General features: G+C 41.9%; 2 protein-coding genes across 3 annotated transcripts in view; one reads left to right on the top strand and one right to left on the bottom strand.

The window, feature by feature from the left end:
- CNST (consortin, connexin sorting protein) overlaps positions 1-2524 on the bottom strand; it is an 80685-nt gene extending 78161 nt beyond the window's left edge. Inside the window, exon 1 of the mRNA XM_045587136.1 lies at positions 2309-2524. The gene's annotated coding sequence lies outside the window, so the exon portion shown is untranslated. The remainder of the gene's footprint in view (positions 1-2308) is intronic.
- Positions 2525-2653: 129 nt separating this feature from the next.
- Positions 2654-19476, top strand: TFB2M (transcription factor B2, mitochondrial). Of its 2 annotated transcripts, XM_045587137.1 has the most exons (9): positions 2654-2890; positions 2924-3121; positions 3980-4068; positions 9047-9197; positions 9851-9999; positions 10414-10503; positions 13399-13461; positions 15266-15429; positions 18751-19476. In XM_045587137.1, the coding sequence occupies exons 1-9, from the start codon at positions 2800-2802 to the stop codon at positions 18926-18928; spliced, it is 1173 nt and encodes a 390-aa protein (XP_045443093.1). In that variant the 5' UTR covers positions 2654-2799; the 3' UTR covers positions 18929-19476. The 2 variants fall into 2 exon arrangements, with proteins under 2 accessions (XP_045443093.1, XP_036309260.1); XM_036453367.2 differs by having other exon boundaries at positions 2654-3121.
- The last annotated feature ends 2302 nt before the right edge of the window (positions 19477-21778 follow it).

Here is a 21778-nt window from a genome sequence, read left to right as displayed (position 1 = left end):
GCCACATTTTTTAAACTTAAACTTCTTCTAACGCCACTTCTTTAAAATAGACTCGCCCAGGCCGTGGTATTTTGTGGAAGAACCACAGTCAAGGGGCCAAAGAGCCGCATGTGGCTCTCGAGCCGCAGTTTGCTGACCACAAACCTAGAGCCTTGATTATAACAGCAAACTAGATCACTTGGCATTTCCCGATTACAAATGCCATTTAAAAACCAAAGGAAAAAGCAGTATTTCCCCTTGTGTACCACTTACATTGAGATGGCAATAAAAATAACTTAAGAAGACTGTAAGAATAATCAGCAGAGTCACTTTGCACTGATAGCTTTTTAAAGAAAAACTGCCTCAGAAAGGCAAAAATAGCACAGGATGTAAAAACCACACTTCTTAAGGAAGTTAAGATGCAAATACACAAACCAAGTTTTCCTAATAAAGTGGGTTTAAAAGCTGATGATCAGGTTGTCTTTAAAGTGAAAAGGATATGTACAGGACCCGGGGACTCAGAAACAAAACATACATGATTCTATCTCTTTATTATTCAAAGACCTTCAACCACAAACAAGCCATTCACACTATAAAAATGGAAATAATCATCATAACCTAATTCTCTTTCTCAAAACCTAAAGAAAATAACTACAATAGTTTCCCTATGGCTGAGTAGGCTGCCTTCAGTCTACACATTATGACATTTAAAAAGCACATCTTAAAATAAGTATTTTAAACCCACAGTTTTAAAAAAGCATGTTTTAAAAAATACATGTTTATTGATTTCAGAGAGGAAAGAAAAGGGAGAGAGAGATAGAAATATCCACGATGAGAGAGAATCATGGATCGTGTGCCTCCTGCACACCCCACACTAGGGATTGAGCCCAAAACCCGGGCTGATACCCTGACCAGGAATGGAACCGTGACCTCCTGGTTCATAGATTGACACTTACCACTGAGCACGCCAGCTGGGCTCAAAGTATTTGTGAAGTGAGTAATCCAACAACACATCCCCATGCGTGAACTATTTCTTCCTCTACAATAAAACATCACTCTGCTTTGATTTAAAAATATTTAGGCCTCCAGGGCTCAGCGAGCGGGGGGGTTGATAGATAGGAATGTGTTTCTGAATCTATGAAAATATGTTTTAAGGGGAGAAAGGAATACAGCTCAGTAAAGGATGGCATGCCGGTAGTCAGAGGATGCCAAAGTTACTTCTAGAACATTGTCACTGGGAATACAGTACACACACACACACACACACACACACACACACACAAACCATCAGGGAATTAAGATGTACGGATCCCTAGAGCTCCCACACCAGTTGATTGGATGACAGTTTCCATGGTGCCCTAACAAATTCAGAGTCCAACAGGGTCACAGTTGACTGTCAGCTATGTATCCATTGGATGCTCACCAGCCGAATATAATCCCCAGGCTTCTATTTATGCGACGATACATTCCGCAGATACCTTTTTCCTTGTGCATTCAAATGCCAAGCCTCAGTCACTCACGCACACTCCCCGTGCAGTCAGCAGCAAGGACTGCACATAGTTTCAGCTGGCAGCAGCCGGCGTGGCTGCAGGTCCTTCCCGGTGGAGAGGGCAGTGGGCAGAGCCCCGAGGGCAATCCTTCCACACTGAAGCCACTCGGGAGCACCGCGTCCCCCAGCCTTAGCCAGCGGGTGCAGCGGCGGCCAGCGCTTCCATTAGCATCCTATTTTTAGAGTGTTGGGAGCTAGCTGGCCTTTTGCATTGCATTCCGCGGGAGGGCTATTTTGCAACAAGGGGAGCAACACAAGCATCCTGAAGTCCTCATCTTCTTAAGCTTAGACGGGCATGTTAAGCCTTTAAGTCTTCTTCTTATTTTTTTTTTTTTTCCAATCTGAACTTTCAATCTGTTCCACACGCAAATTTAAAAAGGAAGGCGATACCGCGGGAGGGAGGGAGGAGACACCAGGTGGCTCTGGACAAGCCGGGGGCGGGGGCAGGTACGCGGGGGGGAGCGCAGCCCGGTGCGGGCAGGGGCCGCGGCGGCAGACGGGGAGGAGCGGGCGCCGCAGCGCAGGCTCCGGGGACCGGGAGGCACCGCGCCGGCCGCCGGGCCCCTCGGGAGGGGGAAATGGGCGCGAGGAAAACAGGGGAGCAGGGAAGGAGCGGAGGGAGAGGGGGGAACCGGGCTACACCTCACCCCGAGGGCAAGGGCGGCGCAGCAGCCCGAGGAGCCAGCCAGCACCGCGCCGAGAGGAGCCGGGGGTTCCAGGCGGCTCTGCACCCCGAGAACCGCCGGCGGGCGCCCTGCATCCCGCTCGCCCTCTCCTCACCTGGGAATCCGAGGCCAAAGGGGGGGTCTACCGCCGGGCGCCGGGGCTGCCTCCAGCCCCTCTCGCTGACATGGCGGCCGACGAGCTGTCACCGGGCTCGCTCGGGTCTCCCGCCGCTCCGCTCGCTCGGGTGGAGGAGACACCTCAGCCTTTCCCGCCCCGCCTCCCTCCGCTCACCCCTCCCGGCCGGGCCGCCCGCGACCGCGGAGCATAGAGCGCGAGCGCCTAGAGAGGACGCGCGGAGGGCGGGCGACCATAGAGTTCGCAGCCTAGAAGGTCTGTCTCGTCGTCAGTCCGCTTGGCCAAAAGCGGAAGTGAGGAAAGAGCCCGGAGAGGGTGTGCGCCTGCGCGGTTGTTCGGTAGTGGTGGCTGCAGCCAGCCTGGCCTGTGTCAGGTGGTGGGGTGAGCCCTGCACGTGGGGCTCCCGGAGTGGAGGTGGCGGCTGCGGTAATGACTCCGGGTGACATTGGGGCAGACCCCGGCGTGTGAGGATGTGGGCCCCCATGGCGGGGCTCTCTCCGCGGCTGGCGCTGCCGGCCTTTGCCGGCGCCACTCGCCTTTGCCTTTGGAGGTCCGGAGCGGCGGCAGCAGCGGCGGCGAGATGGAAGGGTGTCCCGGCGAGGAGCCGCCGCAGTTTGTCTGGTTTCCCGCCGAAGCTGGCGCCCCGGGAGGGCCTCAGAGACCTGCCCCCCGGGGTGCCCAGGAGCCGCCTGGAGTCCAAGCGGTACGTACTCAGCCCGAGCCTGGCCGAGACCGTGGCGCGGCTCCTGCTGAGAGACGACGGCTGCGACCTCATCCTGGAGATCAACCCAGGTGAGTCCGGCCCGGGCTGTGCTCGCGGGTGCTCCTGGCTCTGCAGACTGCACTGCCCGCCGCGGGCGCGGGGGACACAGGCCCTGCCACGGGGTCAGCATTCGCCGAGCTGCGGGTGTTTCTGGAGCAGTCTGCACGTTCCACAGTGGTTTGGTAGCCAAAACCGGTTTGGCTCAGTGGATAGAGCGTCGGCCTGTGGACTGAAGGGTCCCAGGTTCGATTCCAGTCAAGGGCATGTACCTTGGTTGCGGGCATATCCCCAGTGGGAGGTGTACAGGAGGCAGCTGATCGATGTTTTTCTCTCTCTTTCTATTCCTCTTCCTTCCTAAAAAAAATGGTTTGATAGAACATGCCCGTCGATTCCACCATCTCCCCAAGGGGATGCCATCTTCTTCCTCCCAAGACTTTTATTTTATCCTTCCGTGAATCTAGAGGCCGTTAGCAGGATGCTGAGAACACTAGACTTAGAGACTTCTTAAAAAGTAGAACTTTTTAAAGCTCCGTGTCCTATCATGAGGAATCAGTTCCATTTAGGATAGTTCACGATTCAATGGTAGGTTGGAGGCAACTTTTTTGTTTGGCGGCTCCACACCCTTTTTTCTTCTTGGGTGATTGGAGCGCAGGTTTTGCAGTTTTGGACAGAATGGATTCAGAGCCAAGTCCGCTTACCTATGGTGAGCTTGGAGCCCGTGACTGCCTCTAACCCCAGGCCCCTTGTATGTAAGTAAGGAGTGTAACATCAACTTTGGGAGTGACGTAAGAATTAAAATTAGGCAATACCTGTAAAACGACCACTTTCTTTGATATTGGGAGAAATTGTTTTTTGTAAATAACCTTTTCGTTCTGTTAATATTCTAGGTCCTGGGATCCTGACCAGAGCGTTACTTCAAAGTGGTGCCAGAGTGATTGCCCTTGAAAGTGACAAAGCTTTTATTCCACATTTGGAGGTAGATTTTTAGTTTCTAAAAATAACATTGTTCAAGCCACTGCCCTTGCCATTGTTGGAGAGCTTGGGGCTCTGAGATTTGTGTTCTGCTTCTCGCTCTGCTACAGACTAGTTTGGTGACTTTGAACAGAGGTATTTCTAGGCTTGTTTCCCCATCTCAGACTACGGGTGCCCCTGCTGTCTGTGAGCTTAGAATCTGATTGGATGGGCTGTACTACGATCCAATGAATGGGCTGTACTAACTCGGGATTGAAAGGTTCCTGGCAGGACAGACTTGGTATGGTCAGACACAGTTGCATGGAGTGAAGGCATTGCTTAAATGGATTTTCCAGTGAATTCTTCTGGTAGTAGTAGATAGGATTACATAACAGTAATGTGGACATTTCTTGCATCATTGTCAGGCTGTTTTGTTTTGTTTTCCTCTTTCTCCCCCTCCTTTACAAATCACTACATTCAGTTTAGGAAGCTTAGACTTCTATTCCAACTTCCTAAAACATGTAAAATCTAAAAGTGGTAGGATGAAAACAAAAGATTGTGAAATGGCTATCAAATGCAGCTGCTTTATTTATTTATTAATGTATAGATGTTTGTTATTCTACAACAGATTGCTTTGGAAATAATTTAGGGTTTTAGCCTGAATTAAAAATCCGCTAGAATTTCAGAAACAAAGAGCAAATATGAATTGTTCAAAGATTCAAGATTATGAAATATGATTTAGTACACATAGCCATCTGTAATTTTAATTTGAAAATTAAAAATAGGATAGCTTTATCCTGATCATTTATAAAAGGTTTACCAGCTTTTGCTCCAGTAAACATTTTTACTTTTAAAAAAAATCGCCAGCACTTTTACTCAGCCCCTAACTTATTAACCATTATTATGAAGTGAAAAGCCATTCAAATAAAATTTTGTGTGAATTCATGTATTTGCCAGAATAAAAGAGAAGAAACCATTTAAATAGAACCTTTGCACAGACGTTAAAGTGGTGCTCTTACCAGACAATACCTCTAGGCTCCCAAAGGCTCCAGTGTGTTCCTAAAACCTGAAAGGATTTTAAAGGATGATGCTTGCCCTGGCCATTGTGTTCAGTGGTTAGAGCGCCAGGCCCCCACACCAAAGTGTTGAGAGTTCACTTCAAGTCTAGGGCACATGCAGGAGGTAACCTGTCAAAGTGGAAAAAGAAAGGAGGAAGGAAGGAAAGAAGAAAGGAAGAAAGGAAGAAAGGAAGATACTTGATTGGAGTTTTATCTAACTTTAAGCTCCTCCCCTTCCCATTTCCCTGATAAAATTCTTGGGTTTCCACATTAACAGTGTTTCAAATAGGAACAGTTTATTTTCCTATCTGGATATCTAAGAGATACACATGATACAGATTGTGTGCTATAATAATAAGTCATGATATATCACTGGGGGGCAATTTGATATGTAAGGTGGGCAATTTGAGAATGAGCTATTAACTGAAATTTTTGCATTTCTTATGGTTCCAGGGGCCTCATACAGCATATAAATACATATTGTGACATTTATGCATTTCAGTTCTCTATTATGTGTTGAAACTTTACTTGCTATTTTCTCATATCACTTCACATTCTTTTTATTTTTTTTAACAATTTCTTCCTCAGCACTTCCTCTGTTCGTTCTTTTATTTTTCTCTTTCATGGATGCCATGTCCTTTGGAAGCTGTTTTAGACCAAGTTTATGGACTTTTAGGCTTCTTCACAGGAACAGTTCACTGTTTGAATCATAAAAATTACACATCACAGGTGGGGCATCGGAATTTTAGAGAGGCAGGCGGGCCGTGGCCAAGGAAGGGTGGGAACACTGATATGTCCTGTCTGAATTGTGGAAACTGATGAAGGCAGCTCCGTTATAAACTGTCTCATTTCAGCAGGGGTAGAGCACAGCCTTTTCAAACCTTTAAGACCTTTGGGCAAGGAAGGAATTTAAACTGATCTTAATTTTCCCAGAAACAAATAGAGATGTGAATTCCCACCTGGAAAGCATCTTATGCAGTTTAAATAAGATAAACTAAAGTGCTTAACGGAATGAGCAATAGAAACTCAAAGGTTATTGGTCTTTCCTGACCTTTTTACTTCCTGCTTTGGAATTCTAAATGCAATTAAGAAGAGTTCTAAGATGTGATTTCACTATTATACAACTTGAATTATTCTGGAGTTTTGGCTATTGTGTCTGAATTATTGAATGGTAAATCACAGGTGCTAAACTAAAAATGTATAAAGTCCTAAAGTATATATTCTTTTTAAAAAAAATATATTTTATTGATTTTTTACAGAGAGGAAGGGAGAGAGATAGTCAGAAACGTTGATGAGAGAGAAATATTGACCAGCCGCCTCCTGCACACCCCCCACCGGGGATGTGCCTGCAACCAACGTACATGCCCTTGACCGGAATTGAACCCAGGACCTTTTGGTCCACAGACCAACGCACTACCACTGAGCCAATAAAGTATATATTCTTATTACATTACTATCAAACTCAAAATTTATTAGCTTTCCTTAATTAGATTAAGATATGACTTATCTTAATTACTGTGAGATTATATTATTGTTATATTTAGTATAATTTGTCAGAGTTTAATTAGTTTTTAAGCTATGCATTATATGAATGCTCTTTTTCATGACACCACACACTTCTGGTTTTCTTCCTTCCCTTTGGCTTAGTCTCAGCTTCTTGTCCTGTGTACTTGACCCTGGAGATCTCCTCGGCAGTCCTGGCTTTAATTACCTTCACCAGGCCAAGTACAAACTTACATCTTCAGTTGGGACCACGTCACTGACCTCCCCATTTAGGTCACATCTCAAAATTAATGATCACCTAATAGGCATCTCAAAATTAATGACATACATGATTTCCACCCCCAGTTTATTCCTTCCCTTAGTCTTTCTCCAGGGACCCCCTGAAAATAATCATTGAAATGTAATAGATTTAGAAATTGAATAATATTTATAGGTTGAACTCAAATGCTTAAGAAAAATTAGGTTTTTACTTCATCACTTTTAAGTTGCAAATTTATTGAAGTCGTGATAAATGCCAATAGACGTTTCTGTGCCTGAGAACCTAAATTCATATCAAAGCATATTGCCCTCCTCTGATTGATTTCTTGTAACTTCGAATTAAGTTTATGGAGTCAGTAGCTAATCCTTGCTCTCACTACTAAGTTCTCAGGCTGGTGCAGGGTGAGCAGCTCAGGGCAGTCAAAAGATTTCCTTCTAGAGTTGCCTCTGTCTAGAAAAAGTAAACGAAGAATCCAGTGGCAAATGGACAGTGACCTCTCATAATGAGCTAAGTTCATTTGGTGAGGGACGGATTAAACTCTTCAAGGAAAAAAGGAGTAATACTCTCTTGAGTAACCTGCCTTTCACTTTAATATTTTTGTTGTTTTTCTCGACTGTGAGCATCTTTGCATGACTCGCAGGTGGATTGCAGCTCTGTGAGCCCAGCTGTGGTCTCAGAGTCTGTGCCCTTGTGCCCAGGCTGCCACTTCTAAGGAACTGGCGATTAGTGTGAAGGGGTTTTTCGAAAAACTAATGATGCTATTAAATAAAGTAAGAACAAGTAAGAATTTGTGGAAGGTGTTTTTTTAAATTTGTACTTTCAGTATTTTTCAGGCATTAATTCATTTGTATTAACTCTGTTAAATGTTAGGGTATAGCAGTACTGCTTTCATTACATCTTTATTGAGGTGCTAATATTTCTTATAAGAATAGTGTTTTGAGCCCTGGCTGGTTTGGCTCTGTGGATAGAGTGTCAGCCCTCGTACAAAGGATCCTGGGTTTGATTACGCCAAGGGCACGTACCTCTGTTGCAGGCTCAAAATCCTGGCCCTGGTTGGGGTATGTGCAGAAGGCAACCAATCAATGTGTCTCACATCAATGTTTCTCTTTTTCTCTGTCTCTTCCCCTTTCTTCCACTCTAAAAATCAATGGGAAAATATGCTATAGTGGGGATTTAAAAAAAAAAATTGCTTTTTGAAGTAGGTCTTTGCATTATTATAAACAACTAGAGGCCCTGTGCATGAAATTCGTGCACTCGGGGGGGTCCCTTAGCCTGGCCTGCACCCTCTCGCAATCTGGGGGTGTCTGGCTGTGGACATCTTTAGCCTGGCCCTAGAGGCGGGAGAGGCTCCCACCACTGTCATCACGCTCCCCAGCTGTGAGCCCTGCTCAGGGCTTCTGGCTGAACAGTGCCCCCCCTGTGGGAGCACACTGACCACCAGGGGGCAGGCAGCTCCTACATTGAGCGTTTGTCCCGTGGTGGTCAGTGCTCGTCATAGTGAATGGTAGTTCCAGGTTTGGATTGATTTGCATTTTAGCCTTTTATTATCTGTACTAATAAAAGGGTAATATGCCAATTAGACTGGGTCGACAGGCCATCTTCCAGATTTCCGAATTCTGGGTAAAGCCATGGTGATGGGGGCCGAGGCAGAGGCAGTTTAGGGGTGATCAGGCCAGCAGAGGAGAGGAGTTAAGGGAAAGATCAAGCTGGCAGGGGGTTAAGGGTGACCAGGCCTGCAGAGGAGGACAGTTGGGGGCAACCAGGCTGACGGGAGGGCCGTTGATGGCGACCAGGCTGGTAGGGGAGAGCAGTTGGGGACGAGATCAGGCCGGCAGGGGAGGGCAGTATTAACTGGGGGTGAACTGGCCTGCAGGGGAAGGCAGTTGGGACTACCAGGCCAGCAGGGAAGAGCCGTTGATGACAACCAACTTGGCAGGGAAGGGCAGTTGGGGGCACTAGGCAGGCAGGCAGGTGAGTGGTTAGGAGCCAGTGGTCCTGGATTGTGAGAGGGATGTCTTTCTGCTGGTTTCAGACATCTCCTGACGGGTATCGTATTGGAGATGGTGCAGGCTGGACTGCGGGACAGTCCCCGCCCCTGTGTATGAATGTCATGCATTGGGCCTCTAGTATAGGATAATATTACATAACACTGAAATATTAACATTTTATCTGTTTCTCTTTAGTCCCTAGGAAAAGAGCTGGGTGGGAAACTGCATGTGCTCCACACCGATTTCTTCAAACTGGACCCTAGAAGTTTTGGAGTGATAAAACCTGTTGTGAATTCAAAGTTGCTTTTTCAAGAATTGGGAATAGAAACACTTTCTTGGTCAAATGGTAATTGTTGTAATTTACTAAAACAAATACCTTATAATTGGCCAGCTATCTCTAGCAGTGCACCTACTTTGTTGATGAGATTTGTATGTAATATGTCCTGTACAATTTATGCTCACATGCTGTTAAGCTGATTTTTAAAAAAATCCTCATCGAGGACATTTTTCCATTAACTTATTTACTTATTTATTTATTTATTTTTGAGAGAGAGTGGAAGAGAGAGGGAAAGACCGAGAGAAATATCAATGTGAGAGAAACATCGATTGGTTGCCTCCTGCATGCGCCCTGACCAGGGCCCGGGCCTGGGAGCAGCCTGCAACTGAGGTACATGTCTTTGATATATAGTGGCTGCCCTATTTTTTACACCTTGACCAGAATTGAACCCGAGACCTTTGGGTTCACAGCTGCTGCTCTTACACTGAGCCAAACTGGCTAGGACTCTTAAGTTGACTACTATTGCTTTCCCATCACTTAGACACAAGTAATCTGAGCAGTTGTGCAAAGAGCAAGTTCATATCATGGAAACATGTTGAGGCTTAGTTTTAATTGAAAGAAAATTTATATAGTTTGTTAACTTAGTTTGACTCAACAAACTATAATCACAGGAAAAAAGTGTTAAGAATTTATTCAAATATTCTTGCTTGTATACTTAACAGGTATCCCTTTGAAAGTCGTTGGAATCTTCCCAACTAAAAATGAGAAAAAGATGATTTGGAAAGTTTTACATGACATATATTCCTGTACTTCTATATATAGATATGGACGAGTACAGCTGAATTTGTTTTTTAATGAACTGGAATCCCAGGTAGGTTTCTCACAAGTACTTGACTAATATTTTATCTATTCATCTATAAATGGACTCTTGGGTTGCTTCCACTTTTAGGTTATGGTGGACAATGCTGCAATGAACATCTGTGTGCAAATATCTCTGAGTCCCTGTTTTCAATTATTTTGGATATATATGGAAAAGTGAAATTGCTGGATCATATGCCTCTCCTCCACAAAACATTTTTTTAAAATGAGATTTTTGCGATCTCCATTGTGTTCCAATATGAAACCTTAAAAGGCCTTCTCTTCTTTGAAATGGTTACAGTTAAGATTTTATGTTCTATTTTTCTTTAATTTCTAGAGACTATCAAGGTATTATTGTTGAAACAACATTTGGTTTTGATTGATTGTAGTTTTGTGTAACAAGTGCCTTCTGTTTTCTTCCTCCCAGAGGATGATGGCGAACCCCCAGAACCCTAACCTATACTACGCATTAAGTGTGCTCTGGCAAGTAGCTTATGACGTGAAGCTTCTGCATGTGGTGAGTAGAGTGGTTGTAAATCTCCACAGGCCAGGGGAAAAAACAGGACACTAATAAAATAAAAAAGTTTCAACAGGGCGCTGGATTGTTTTCAGAGAGCTTACATGTTAGTGAACAGTGAATGGAGAAAAATTCAAGATCAATCTTATTATTTTTTCCAACTGTGGAATATGTTTTGTGTGTTTTTTTTTAGTATGTTTATATTGATTTTTAGAAAGAGAGGAAGGGAGAGAAATAGAAACATTGATCAAAGAAACATCATTGATTGGCTGCCTCTTGCATGCCCCCTACTGGGGATCAAGCCAGAAACCCAGGCACGTGCTCTGACCGGAAATTGAACCAGTGACCTTTTAGTTCATAGGTCGATGTTCAACCACTGAGCTACACTGGCTGGGCTGTGGAATATACTTTGTCCTGTTGTTTTTTGTCAGAAGTATTAGGTCTAGTAATAATTAATGTCGTTTTCTAATACTTCTTTAAATCGAATTTATTTAAACAATACAACAAAATTTAATCAACAATGTAGTTGCCGTTGTTTTCTACTATTTGTGCCCAACGCTCAGGAAGCATTTTAATCCCTCTGTTGTAAAATTCTTGTGATTTTGATGCAAAAAATTCGGTCAATGCATTTTTGAGGCATTCTTCATTATTAAATTTTTTCCAAGAAGAAAGTTTTGCAAAGAACGAAACAAATGGTAATCGGAAGGGGCAATATCAGGAGAATATGCAGGTTGAGGGAGAACTTCCCATTCCAACTGGCGCAGTTTTTCAGCAGTGATTCTTGCAGTATGCGGTCGTGCGTTATCATGGTGAAGAATTACGCCCTTCCGATTAATCAGCGCGGGTTCTTTTTCTCTTAAAGCTTGGGCTAACCTTTCCAATTGGGCACTATACACTGCACTTGTAATGGTTTGGTTAGATGGTAAAAGTTCATAATGAAGAATTCCTTTAAAATTCCACCAAACACACAACATCATTTTTTTCGCATGCAAGTCAGGTTTTGGCGTGGGCTGTGGAGCCTCATTTTTGTCCAACCATTGAGGCTGCCTTTTCAAATTAACATACAGCACCCATTCTTCATCTCAGGTACAATTTGCTCTAAAAACGGCAAATGGTTTTTGACGAGAGAGGAGCGAACTGCAAATTGTGACTCTTTGATTACGGTTGTTGTCAGTCAACTCATGAGGAACCCATTTTCCAAACTTTTGGACTTTGCCAAGTGCACGCAATTGATTGGAAATTGTTTTTTGTGAACAATTTAAAGTTGTCGCAAGCTCTTGTTGGGTAATTTGAGGATTTTGCACCAAAAGAGCTTGAAGAGCTTCTTGATCAAAATTGGACACACGGCCTCGACCACTCTTGTCATCTAACGAAAAATTTCCCTCGCGAAATTTCTCAAACCAACGCTGGCATTTCCTGGCGCTAACTGCATCTTGACCAAGAGCACTACAGATGTTTTTTGCAGCCTCGCTTGCTTTTCTTCCTAATTGGAACTCGTAAAGCATACAGTGCTGAATATGCTCTTCATTCGCCATCTTCTTAGCCCTAGTTTTGCAACAAAAACCAAACCAAACACAAACATTTTCAAGCAAAACTTGTTAATTGCACTTCACACGTTCTGTAGATACCACGTGTTTGAAGGTTATGTCAATACAAGTCAACGCCAAGCAAGATTTTAAACGAATGTTAAAAAACGACATTAATTATTACTAGACCCATAGTTATGCTTTTCTTTGATTATAAAAATAATGTATATTCATTTTAAGACTGTAAGACATGTAAAAGAACAAAAGAGAAGAATAAAACAATCACCACAGTTCTACCATCCAGGTGTCACTACTGTTGACATTTGTGGCATTTTTTACTTTTTTACTTTTTCTATTTGTTTTCTTTATATAGTGTAGATTATATTATTTTGTATCTTATTTTTTCCTACTTAATAGCAAATACTTAATTATAAGTTTTTTCCCTTGTCACATAACTTTTTAAGTTTTTAATGGCAACTGTGACACTTCCTTATAGAGCATCCCTGCCCCTTGTTGTTTTAGTTTATTTCTTTAGGCAAAATCAGAGTTGTATAATGTGAGCCACACATGAATTTTACATTTTTAGTAGCCACATTATAACAAGTCAAAAAGAAACAGGTAAATAATTTAAATTTTTTATTTAACCTCAATTCAAAATATCATTTTAGCGTGTAACCAATATTTTAGAATTTTTACATAATTTACATTGTGTGTGTATGTGTGTGTTGTGTGTATTAGGCCTTTGAAATCCACTGTGTATTTTATAGCATCTCAATTCAAACTGGACTCATTCTAAGTGTTCAGTGGCCCTTGTGGCTACCATAGTTAATAGTTGGAGCCTGCAGAGTAAGAAAAATTAATAAATGCTACTTTCACACCATAATCTGCACATTTTTATGATAATAGGATGTAGAATAAGCATTTAAAAATATATATATTTTATTGACTTTTTACAGAGAAGAAGGGAGAGTGATAGAGTTAGATACATCAGTGAGAGAGTCATTGATCAGCTGCCTCTTGCACACCCCCCACTGGGGATGTGCCTGCAACCAAGGTACATGTCCTTGACTGGAATCAAACCTGGGACCTATGCTATATCCACTGAGTCAAACTGGTTTCGGCAGAATAAACATTTTATATAATATGTGTTTACATGTTTTATGAGCCCTCGTTCTTCCAAGGATTTAGTGCGTGGAGTCCCATCATTGATTTTGTCCCGGAAGACATGAAGCCCTTTAATGGGCATACTTAGTTGTTAGAAGATTATTTCGTTTGATTTTAGCTTTGATTTTTTTTTTTCCTCCAAAGCATCTGGGATTATTTGACCACAGAGCACTAAAAAAAATGTTTTCGTTTAACTTCCCTCCAGGAACCTTGGTCATCATTTGACATAAGCAGTCAGAGTGTGCAGCAGGAAAAGCCACAGAGTAAGGTAATAAATGAATACTTTCCCTCTAAGTGGTTTTCTTTAAGATTATCTGGCATTCTGTGTTTATTTAAATTTTAGAATATCTAGAAATGTTCTTTACACATATCTTGTTGCTTTTAATAAGTTAAATTACTTTGGAAAAGATGTGCATTTCTCAGCCATTTATACAGAGGATGGTAATAGACTTATGCAGGATCTGATTTCCACTTTTATCTCTTTTGAAATGAAGATACATCTCAAATTTGGAAAATGTAATCATTCTATCCATTTAATTTGGTAAACTAAAAACAAAATTTTATACTTTATTAGTTAATCAGAAATTTGTAATAATTCTGCTTACTAACTAATAATAATGTAGTTACTAACAGGTACATCTATTTCTTACCCAGGAGGTGGGCCTTTTATTATATTAGTTTTTTTCCCTTCTAAAGAACCAAAGTGATGATGTTATAAAGTGATCTTCCATTTACTTTATATTAAGACTAGAGGCCTGGTGCAGGAAATTCATGCATGGGGGGGTGGTGATGGAGAGGAGGGATGTCCTTCATCCCAGCCTGCATCCTCTTCAATCTGAGATCCCTTTTTTGGCCTGACCTCAGTCGAACATCCCTCTCGTAATCCAGGCCTGCTGGCTCCCAAATGCTCGCCTGTCTGATTGCCCCTAACTGCTTCTGCCTGCCAGCCTGATCAACTCTAACCACTCCTCTGCCAGCCTGATCAACGCCTAACTGCTTCCCTGTCTGCCCGATTGCCCCTAACTGCCCCACCCTGCCAGCCTGGTCACCCTTAACTGCCCTTCCCTGCAGGCCTGGTCCCTCCCAACTGCTCTCCCCTGCAGGCCTGGTCGCTCCCAAATGCCCTCCCCTGCAGGCCTGGTCCTCCCCAACTGCCCTTCCCTGCAGGCCTGGTTGTCCCAACTGCCTCCCATGCAGGCCTGATTGCCCCCCAGCTGCCCTCCCCTGCAGGCCTGGTTGCCCCCAACTAACCTTCTTGCAGGCCTGGTTGCTCCCAACTGCCTTTCCCTGCAGGCCTGGTTGCTCCCAACTGCCTTTCCCTGCAGGCCTGGTCTCCCTTGACTACCCTCCCCTACCAGCCTGGTCTCCCTTAACTGCCCTTCCCCGCTGGCCTCGTCTCCCTTGACTATCCTCCCTTTCCGGCCTGATAGCCCCCAACTGCTCTCCCTTGCAGGCCTGATCCCTCCCGACTGTCCTCCCCTGCTGGCCTGATTGCTCACAACTGCCCTCCCCTGCTGGCCATCTTGTCCCCACAAGGGGGCAGCTATGTTGTGTGTTAGAGATTAAAATGAAAACGTGCCCTGGGGAATGGAACGTGCCACCTTGTCATGTACAGTTTTGTGGTAAACAGTAAGCAAGCCTGCTTTTGTCCTCGAGAGGTGTTCCTCACCCCTCACAGTGGCTCGCTGCAGCCCTTGGGAACTGGCCCAGGGAAAGAGCGCTTAGGGCCTTGCATTCTTGGCAGAGCTGTAAGAACTGTTCAAGGGGGCTGAGACGGCCCATGCGGACTGAAAGGTCCCGGGTTCGATTCCAGTCAAGGGTATGTACCTTGGTTGGGGGCACGCCCCCAGTGGGGGTGATGCAAGAGGCAGCTGATGGATGATTCTCTCTCATCAATGTTTCTAACTCTCTATCCCTCTCTCTTCCTCTCTGTAAAAAATCAATAAATATATTAAAAAAAAAAAAAAAGAATTGTTCAAGGGGGACATTTAGGGTTTGGCGGTTGAATGCGAGTGAACCATGCCTTGCTCTGGCAATATTTTATAACACAATTTATTTTGCCTCCTTTCCAGGAATCATCAGAACAGCAAGTACAACAGAACCTGTGTCTTATTCAATTGACTCCTCATAAAGATTTATTTTCACAACAGTTAACATCTGTTAATTACGATGTATTTTTTCACATGACAAAGCAGTGTTTTTTGAAGCGCCATGGCAAGCTAATCGACCACTTAACGTAAGTAACAAGAATAAAAGCAAGTGATAAAGTAGCAATTTAATGAGAATTATACTTTCATGTTAGAGGTCCAATTTTTATATTTTTTGTATCAAAAATTTTTGTTTCTATGTAAAGCTTGGTAAAAAGTGTTACTGCCTCATTTGTATCCACCGAAGTGTAATCTTTATGTAGGGCTGATGTGAACAGTTTTGTGAATTATGCATTACATCTTGTAACCAGCAGCCCATGTTCATTTCAGAGTATTGTCAGATACCTCACTCTGTTAATCAAGATACAAAAAATATAAACATCTGTTTCTCCAAAATATTAATACTTCCTCCTGCCTGGCACACATTTTGAGAAAAGTATAATTATATTTTCCATGAAATCTCCTGAGTTATTTTTTTTCTTCATGAAGAAGGAGTTGCTTGCCACTGGCTAGGATGGAGAAAGTTGGCATGATTGATGGCATACCCACCACCTACTTTGGCATTGCCTGTTTTATATGTATATATATTACATATATATATATATTTCAGAAAGGAAGGGAAGGGAGATAGAGATAGAAATATCAATGATGAGAAAGAATCCTTGATCGGCTGCCTTTTGTATGCCCCCTACTGGGGATCGAGCACACAACCCGGGCATGTGCCCTTGATTGGAATTTAACCTGGGACCCTTTAGTCCCAGTCCGACGATCTATTCTCTGAGCCAAACCAGCTGGGGCTACACTGCCTGTTCTTATGGGTCCTATTTCCTAACCAGAGTAGGGATGGATCATTGTACCACCCTGATTTCCTTGCCCTGAACCAAAATTTTTGTTTATATGTAAAGCTTGGTAAAAAGAGTTACTGCCTCATTTGTATTCACCGAAGTGTAATCTTTATGTAGGGCTGATGTGAACAGTTTTGTGAGTGATGCATTACATCTTGTAACCAGCAGCCCATGTTCATTTCAGAGTATTGTCAGGATGAGCAAAGGTTAATAATTATTTAAATTAATTTGATCACAAATACAAAAACATTTAATTAATTTGATCATCATTAAATATGTAACTGAATAAGCTGTTAATTGAACAAAATCTATGTAAAAATAAACATTGAAAATGATAATAGGCCAGTAAAAATAATCCACTGTTTTTTTTTATCTTGTCCCCTTCTGATAATGGTTGTCTGGTGGGATGAAGGAATAGGATGGAGGGGGATCAATGGGGAACAAATGGAGGAAAACTATAATACTTTAAACAATAAAGATAAAAATTAATAAAGTCAATCATCTAGCCACACTCACCAAATACATATACTAGAGGCCCAATGCCTGAGTTTCATGCAAGGAGCTCCACCCTCACAGCTACTGTGGCTTGCCTCAGCCTTCGCTGCCGCAGCAGCTTCCTTAGCCCTCGCAGCCCCGGCTTTGTACAGAAGGTCTTCTGGCTATCCGGTCTAATTAGCATATTATGCTTTTAATATATATATTGAGTATATATGTATATGAAATTAAGGAACAAATGTGGTAAACTGTGGTGCTAAATGTTCAAAATTCCTTTTGAGATCTCTGTGAATTGAAAGCATATTTCCATCTGTGATGATTCCATTCAAAATGAAAAAGTATTGGAAATATTTTCTGCCAAAATATTTTATTGCAGTTGTTTATCTCTTAGTGTCAGAGATTCAATGATGGTTTCTTGATAGGCTACTACATAAGGCAGTTTTCTGCTTTCTATTTATCAGTAATCTATATATGTAAAAGGCTAATATGCTACGTGTCCATCCAGGTAATGATGTCACAAACCAACACCTGGCTTCCTCTCCATAGCAACGACTAGCCTTCTTGCAATTTCTTCAGTCCAGGAACACGACTTGCTTTATAACCGGGTGGAAACATATCACACTTTAACCACACGTCTGTGAAGCATTTTCCCTGCCTCATCTCATTTGATCCTCACAGAAGTCCTGAAGTAGGTAGATAGGAGACTTGGTGGAATCCTATTTTCTTTTCATTAGCTGGAAAACATAGATTTAGAAAATTTAGAAACTTGACCCAACTGAAAAGAAGTAAGAAATGGTGGACCTTGAAAATGACTTCAGGTTTTCTCACTGCACAGAATAGTCAAACAATGCTGCAATTCAATATTTTACCCTTTGTTCTCCCTGCGTGATCTATAATAATTATCTGCTTCATGTTGATATTTACTTCTGTGTTGCTGACAATTATCTGAAAAAGAAGTTGGGCCGAAACCGGTTTGGCTCAGTGGATAGAGCTTCGGTCTGTGGACTGAAAGGTCCCAGGTTCGATTCCAGTCAAGGGCATGTGCATTGGTTGTGGGCACATCCCCAGTAGGGGGTGTGCAGGAGGCAGCTGGTCGATGATTCTTTCTCTATTCCTCTCCCTTTCTCTCTGTGAAAAATCAATAAAATATATTAAAAAAAAAAAAAAAAAAAAAGGAAAAAAATCCATTCTTTAAAAAAAAGAAGAAGTTGGGGTGCTTCACTGGGCTGGAAAAAGTTTAGCCAAATCAGAAAGCAGGTCTAATGAAGCAAGTTTATTCTATATCTATAAAAGACTAAGTTGACTTGCATATGTGTGATACATATAAAGCTCTTGCTGGTGCCAATCACACATGTTTCCATCTGTCATTGTTGATCGTGAATTTGGTTGACACTTCTATAGAGAAAAGGCAAATAGCGATATTAAAATATTTCTTCTTCTAGTTAATTTTCTTTCAGTGTGCAGGAATTCGTGTACCAGGTCACTAAGTTTTATTTAAAAATATATATATTTTATTGATTTTTTTACAGAGAGGAAGGGAGAGGGATAGAGAGCTAGAAATATCAACCAGCTGCCTCCTGCACACCGCCTACCAGGGAAGTGCCCACAACCAATGTACATGCCCTTGACCGGAATCGAACCTGGGACCTTTCAGTCCGCAGGCCAACGCTCTATCCACTGAGCCAAGCCAGTTTCCGTGGGACCACTGGGTTTTAAATAAAAATGTGAAAGGTTATTCCCTTTGAAACTGCCAGATAGCAGAGTTTTACATGAAGTCAAATGGAGTTAAAAATATTTTTGAAAAGAGGTAGAAAAGGATTTTTTAATTGTTAAACTGGAATTTTGTGTAGGAATTGATTAGAACATGTTAACACCTATATCTGCCATGAAACTTTAGGAATAAACATAGTTAAAGCTATATATCATATGCAAGCTCTTACACTAAATAAGGTTAATTACATATAATAAGATAGACATTTTAAATTGGGGTTGGAAGGCATTTTTACTCCATATTAACTGATAGTTGTTATGAAAAAGATTTAACAATTTACTTTGAATTTTTTTTTGCAGTTCATTGAGTCCAATTGATGCAATGGACATATTGAAGGAAATGGATCAAGATAAAAATATAAAAATAATAGACATGTATCCTTCAGACTTTAAATGCCTTTTTGAAACAATAGAATGTTCCAAAGATCACACCTTTAAGTGGCTGTATGATGACTTCATGGAAGATGTAATCATATAAGAAACTGGACTGCCAAGAGAGCGGCTGGAGCCGTTTATTTTATTTGGAAATTATAAAGCAGTTGAAAAAGAACTAAGTTTTTAAAGCTCACAGTGTTTCAACGGAAGGTACCTAACTATTCTTGCTTTTCACAAACAAGGTAGATAATTTCTTCCAAAGTTGATACCATTAGTGCATTGGATAAAACAATGGCTGCTATTTTATTTACAACTGAATAAAATGAAAACTTCACTTAATTGTGGATTTGATCAGCTTAGATTTGTTTGTTTTAAATTCCTATCTACTGTCAACATACCGGTAGTTGTATGGAATTACCAGATGAAATTTACTTTTAAAAATCCCGTTAGTCAAATACATTGCATTATTTTAAATATTCCACTTTCACTGTTGATTTTTGCATCCTCTGGGGGCAAAGTGTCCATTTTTAAAATGAGAAAGTAAATGAAACTGATTTGTTTTACTCTTCAGTTTGTTAAAAGAATTAACAAATACTGTGCAATTACATTAATTTTAAAATGGTTTGCACTTTTTAGAAATGAAAATGTTTTAAATAAGATTTTATGATTTTTTTTTATGGTTGTTTCAAATGGAACAAAGTTGACCCTAACTTATTCATTTTAAATTCCGTCATGTATGGTCAATGTACATTCAATAAATAATTCAGAATGTTATTAAAAGTCTCTTGCATTTTTGTTCTATCAAGAAAGTTTATCTGAACTTAGACCTTTACTACATGAACCTAAATGAAATTAAGAATATTTTCTTGCCCTAACCAATTTGGATAGAGTGTCAGCTTGCTGACTCAAGGGTCCCAGGTTCGATTCTGGTCAAGGACATGTACCTTGGTTGCGGGCACATACCCAGTAGGGAGTGTGTAGGCGGCAGCTGATCGATGTTTCTCTCTCATTGATGTTTGTAACTCTATTCCCCTCCCCTTTCTCTCTGTAAAAAATCAATAAAGTAAATTTTTTTTAAAAAGAAGAAAGAATATTTTTTTTATCTTAACTGGTTTGGCTCAGTGGATAGAGCTTCGGCCTGCAAACTGAAAGGTCCTGGGTTTGATTCCAGTCAAGGGCAGGCACATGCCTGAGTTGTGGGCTCAATCCCCAGTGGGGAGCATGCAGGAGGTAGCCAATCCATGATTCTCTCTCATTGATGTTTTGATCTCTCCCTCTCCCTTTTCCTCTCTAAAATTAATTATATATATATAGATATAGATATAGATATAGATATATCGATATATATATATATATATATATATATATCTATATATATAGATATATATATATTTTTAAAGGAATATTTTCTTAGGTCATAGAAGTAGCTACTTTCTTTCAGCTGAGACATATAATCTAAATTAGAGTTGTTAGCATATTACTAAGTAACTCTTTGTAGGGTATATTCTGAACACTTAGCCAAATTAGTTCTTCCCAACTTCTCTACTATTGTCATTGGTTTACAAATCAATCTGGCTGGAAACCAAATCCTTTTTTTCCTCTTAAAATTCCTGCTGTTACATAATCTGCCTAATCTTCATAATGTCATTCAGTCTTCCTCCTCACTGTTTCTTTCCTAGTCCTGTTCTTTAAGCCTAAATTTGTTACTAGCTTAGAAGAATGTCAGCTGAGAAACATTTTAAATGTATTTCAGAGGTATTACCTGATGGCTTTTAGGAAACTGAATTGGATCCAAACACCCCAGAAGCACATTTTCCTCTTAGCCTACATAAAAGGAATTGAGTATAGTAATATAAATATAATATAAACACATGCCGGGGTTAAAACATGAATTAATGGCTTACAAGTGGTACATACTCTGATCGATATCAGGCAGTGTCACTTCAGACAAATGGAAGAGGCTGAAACCAATTTGGCGCAGTGCATAGAACATCGGACTGAAAGGTCTCAGGTTCGATTCCGGTCAAGGGCATGTACCTTGGTTGCGGGCACATCCCCATTGGGTTGTGTGCAGGAGGCAGCTGATGGATACTTCTCTCTCATCGATGTTTCTAACTCTTTATCTCTCTCCCTCTGTAAAAAATCAATAAATTAAAAAAAAAAGAATGACAGATTTGCTAACTTGTGGGAGTTGAGGGATAATACAGAGGCTCTAGCTAAGGATGGAAACCAAATTTCTAGTGGTTTCTATACTATTGTGTCATTTTAGGACTGGAGCAATGGAGCATGTGGATGGTTAGAGGAATGAAAGTTGTGTATTAAGATGAGAAATTAGTCTGATGGTGTCAGGTATAATGGAAGTAGGCGTGGCCACGTCTGCTGGTCGGAGCCTGGTTGACTGATGTCTGTAGCTTCTTCCCCCTGAACCCACCACTCTGCTTGTGCTAAGGCAGCACCTCCTACAGGCTGTTCCAGGCGACGATTCGGCATGGCGCAGGCCGGCCACTGGCACGTAAGAAAAGGTTCATCTTGAGGTTGTGGACCTAATTTCCAAGTTTAATGCCAAACAGCAAACCGTTTCTAGTGGTCCGGTGACGCACACAACTTCTGCTCAAGAACTCCCTCCCTCTTGTCCTGGCTAAACCTTTCTTGGAATTTGCTGTGGTCCAGAACTTCCTATCCAGTCTTCCTTCCCTTTCTCCTCCCAGAGTCCTGCCGGCACAGCCTGAAGTACATCATGCCTTCTGCTCCGCTCCCTTCTCTGGAAACCTTTTACGGTCTAATCTTGTCTTAGCATCCGCTTCTCTGCAGACCCGAACGAACACAGGAGTCATGGCACGTGAAAGTAACAAGAAGAAAATGGTTGAAATAAGAGTGTTAGAAAACCAGTTGTATGTCATTAAGACTCTGGTATTGAGATACCAGAGGTAGCCAGTTGTGTGGCTCACTGGTT

Source organism: Pipistrellus kuhlii, unplaced genomic scaffold (genome assembly GCF_014108245.1).
Source record: "Pipistrellus kuhlii isolate mPipKuh1 unplaced genomic scaffold, mPipKuh1.p scaffold_m20_p_25, whole genome shotgun sequence".
In the NCBI taxonomy this organism is placed as follows: domain Eukaryota; kingdom Metazoa; phylum Chordata; class Mammalia; order Chiroptera; family Vespertilionidae; genus Pipistrellus; species Pipistrellus kuhlii.
The sequence above is the reverse complement of the archived record's forward strand: the minus strand, read 5'-3'. Positions and strand labels throughout refer to the sequence as shown.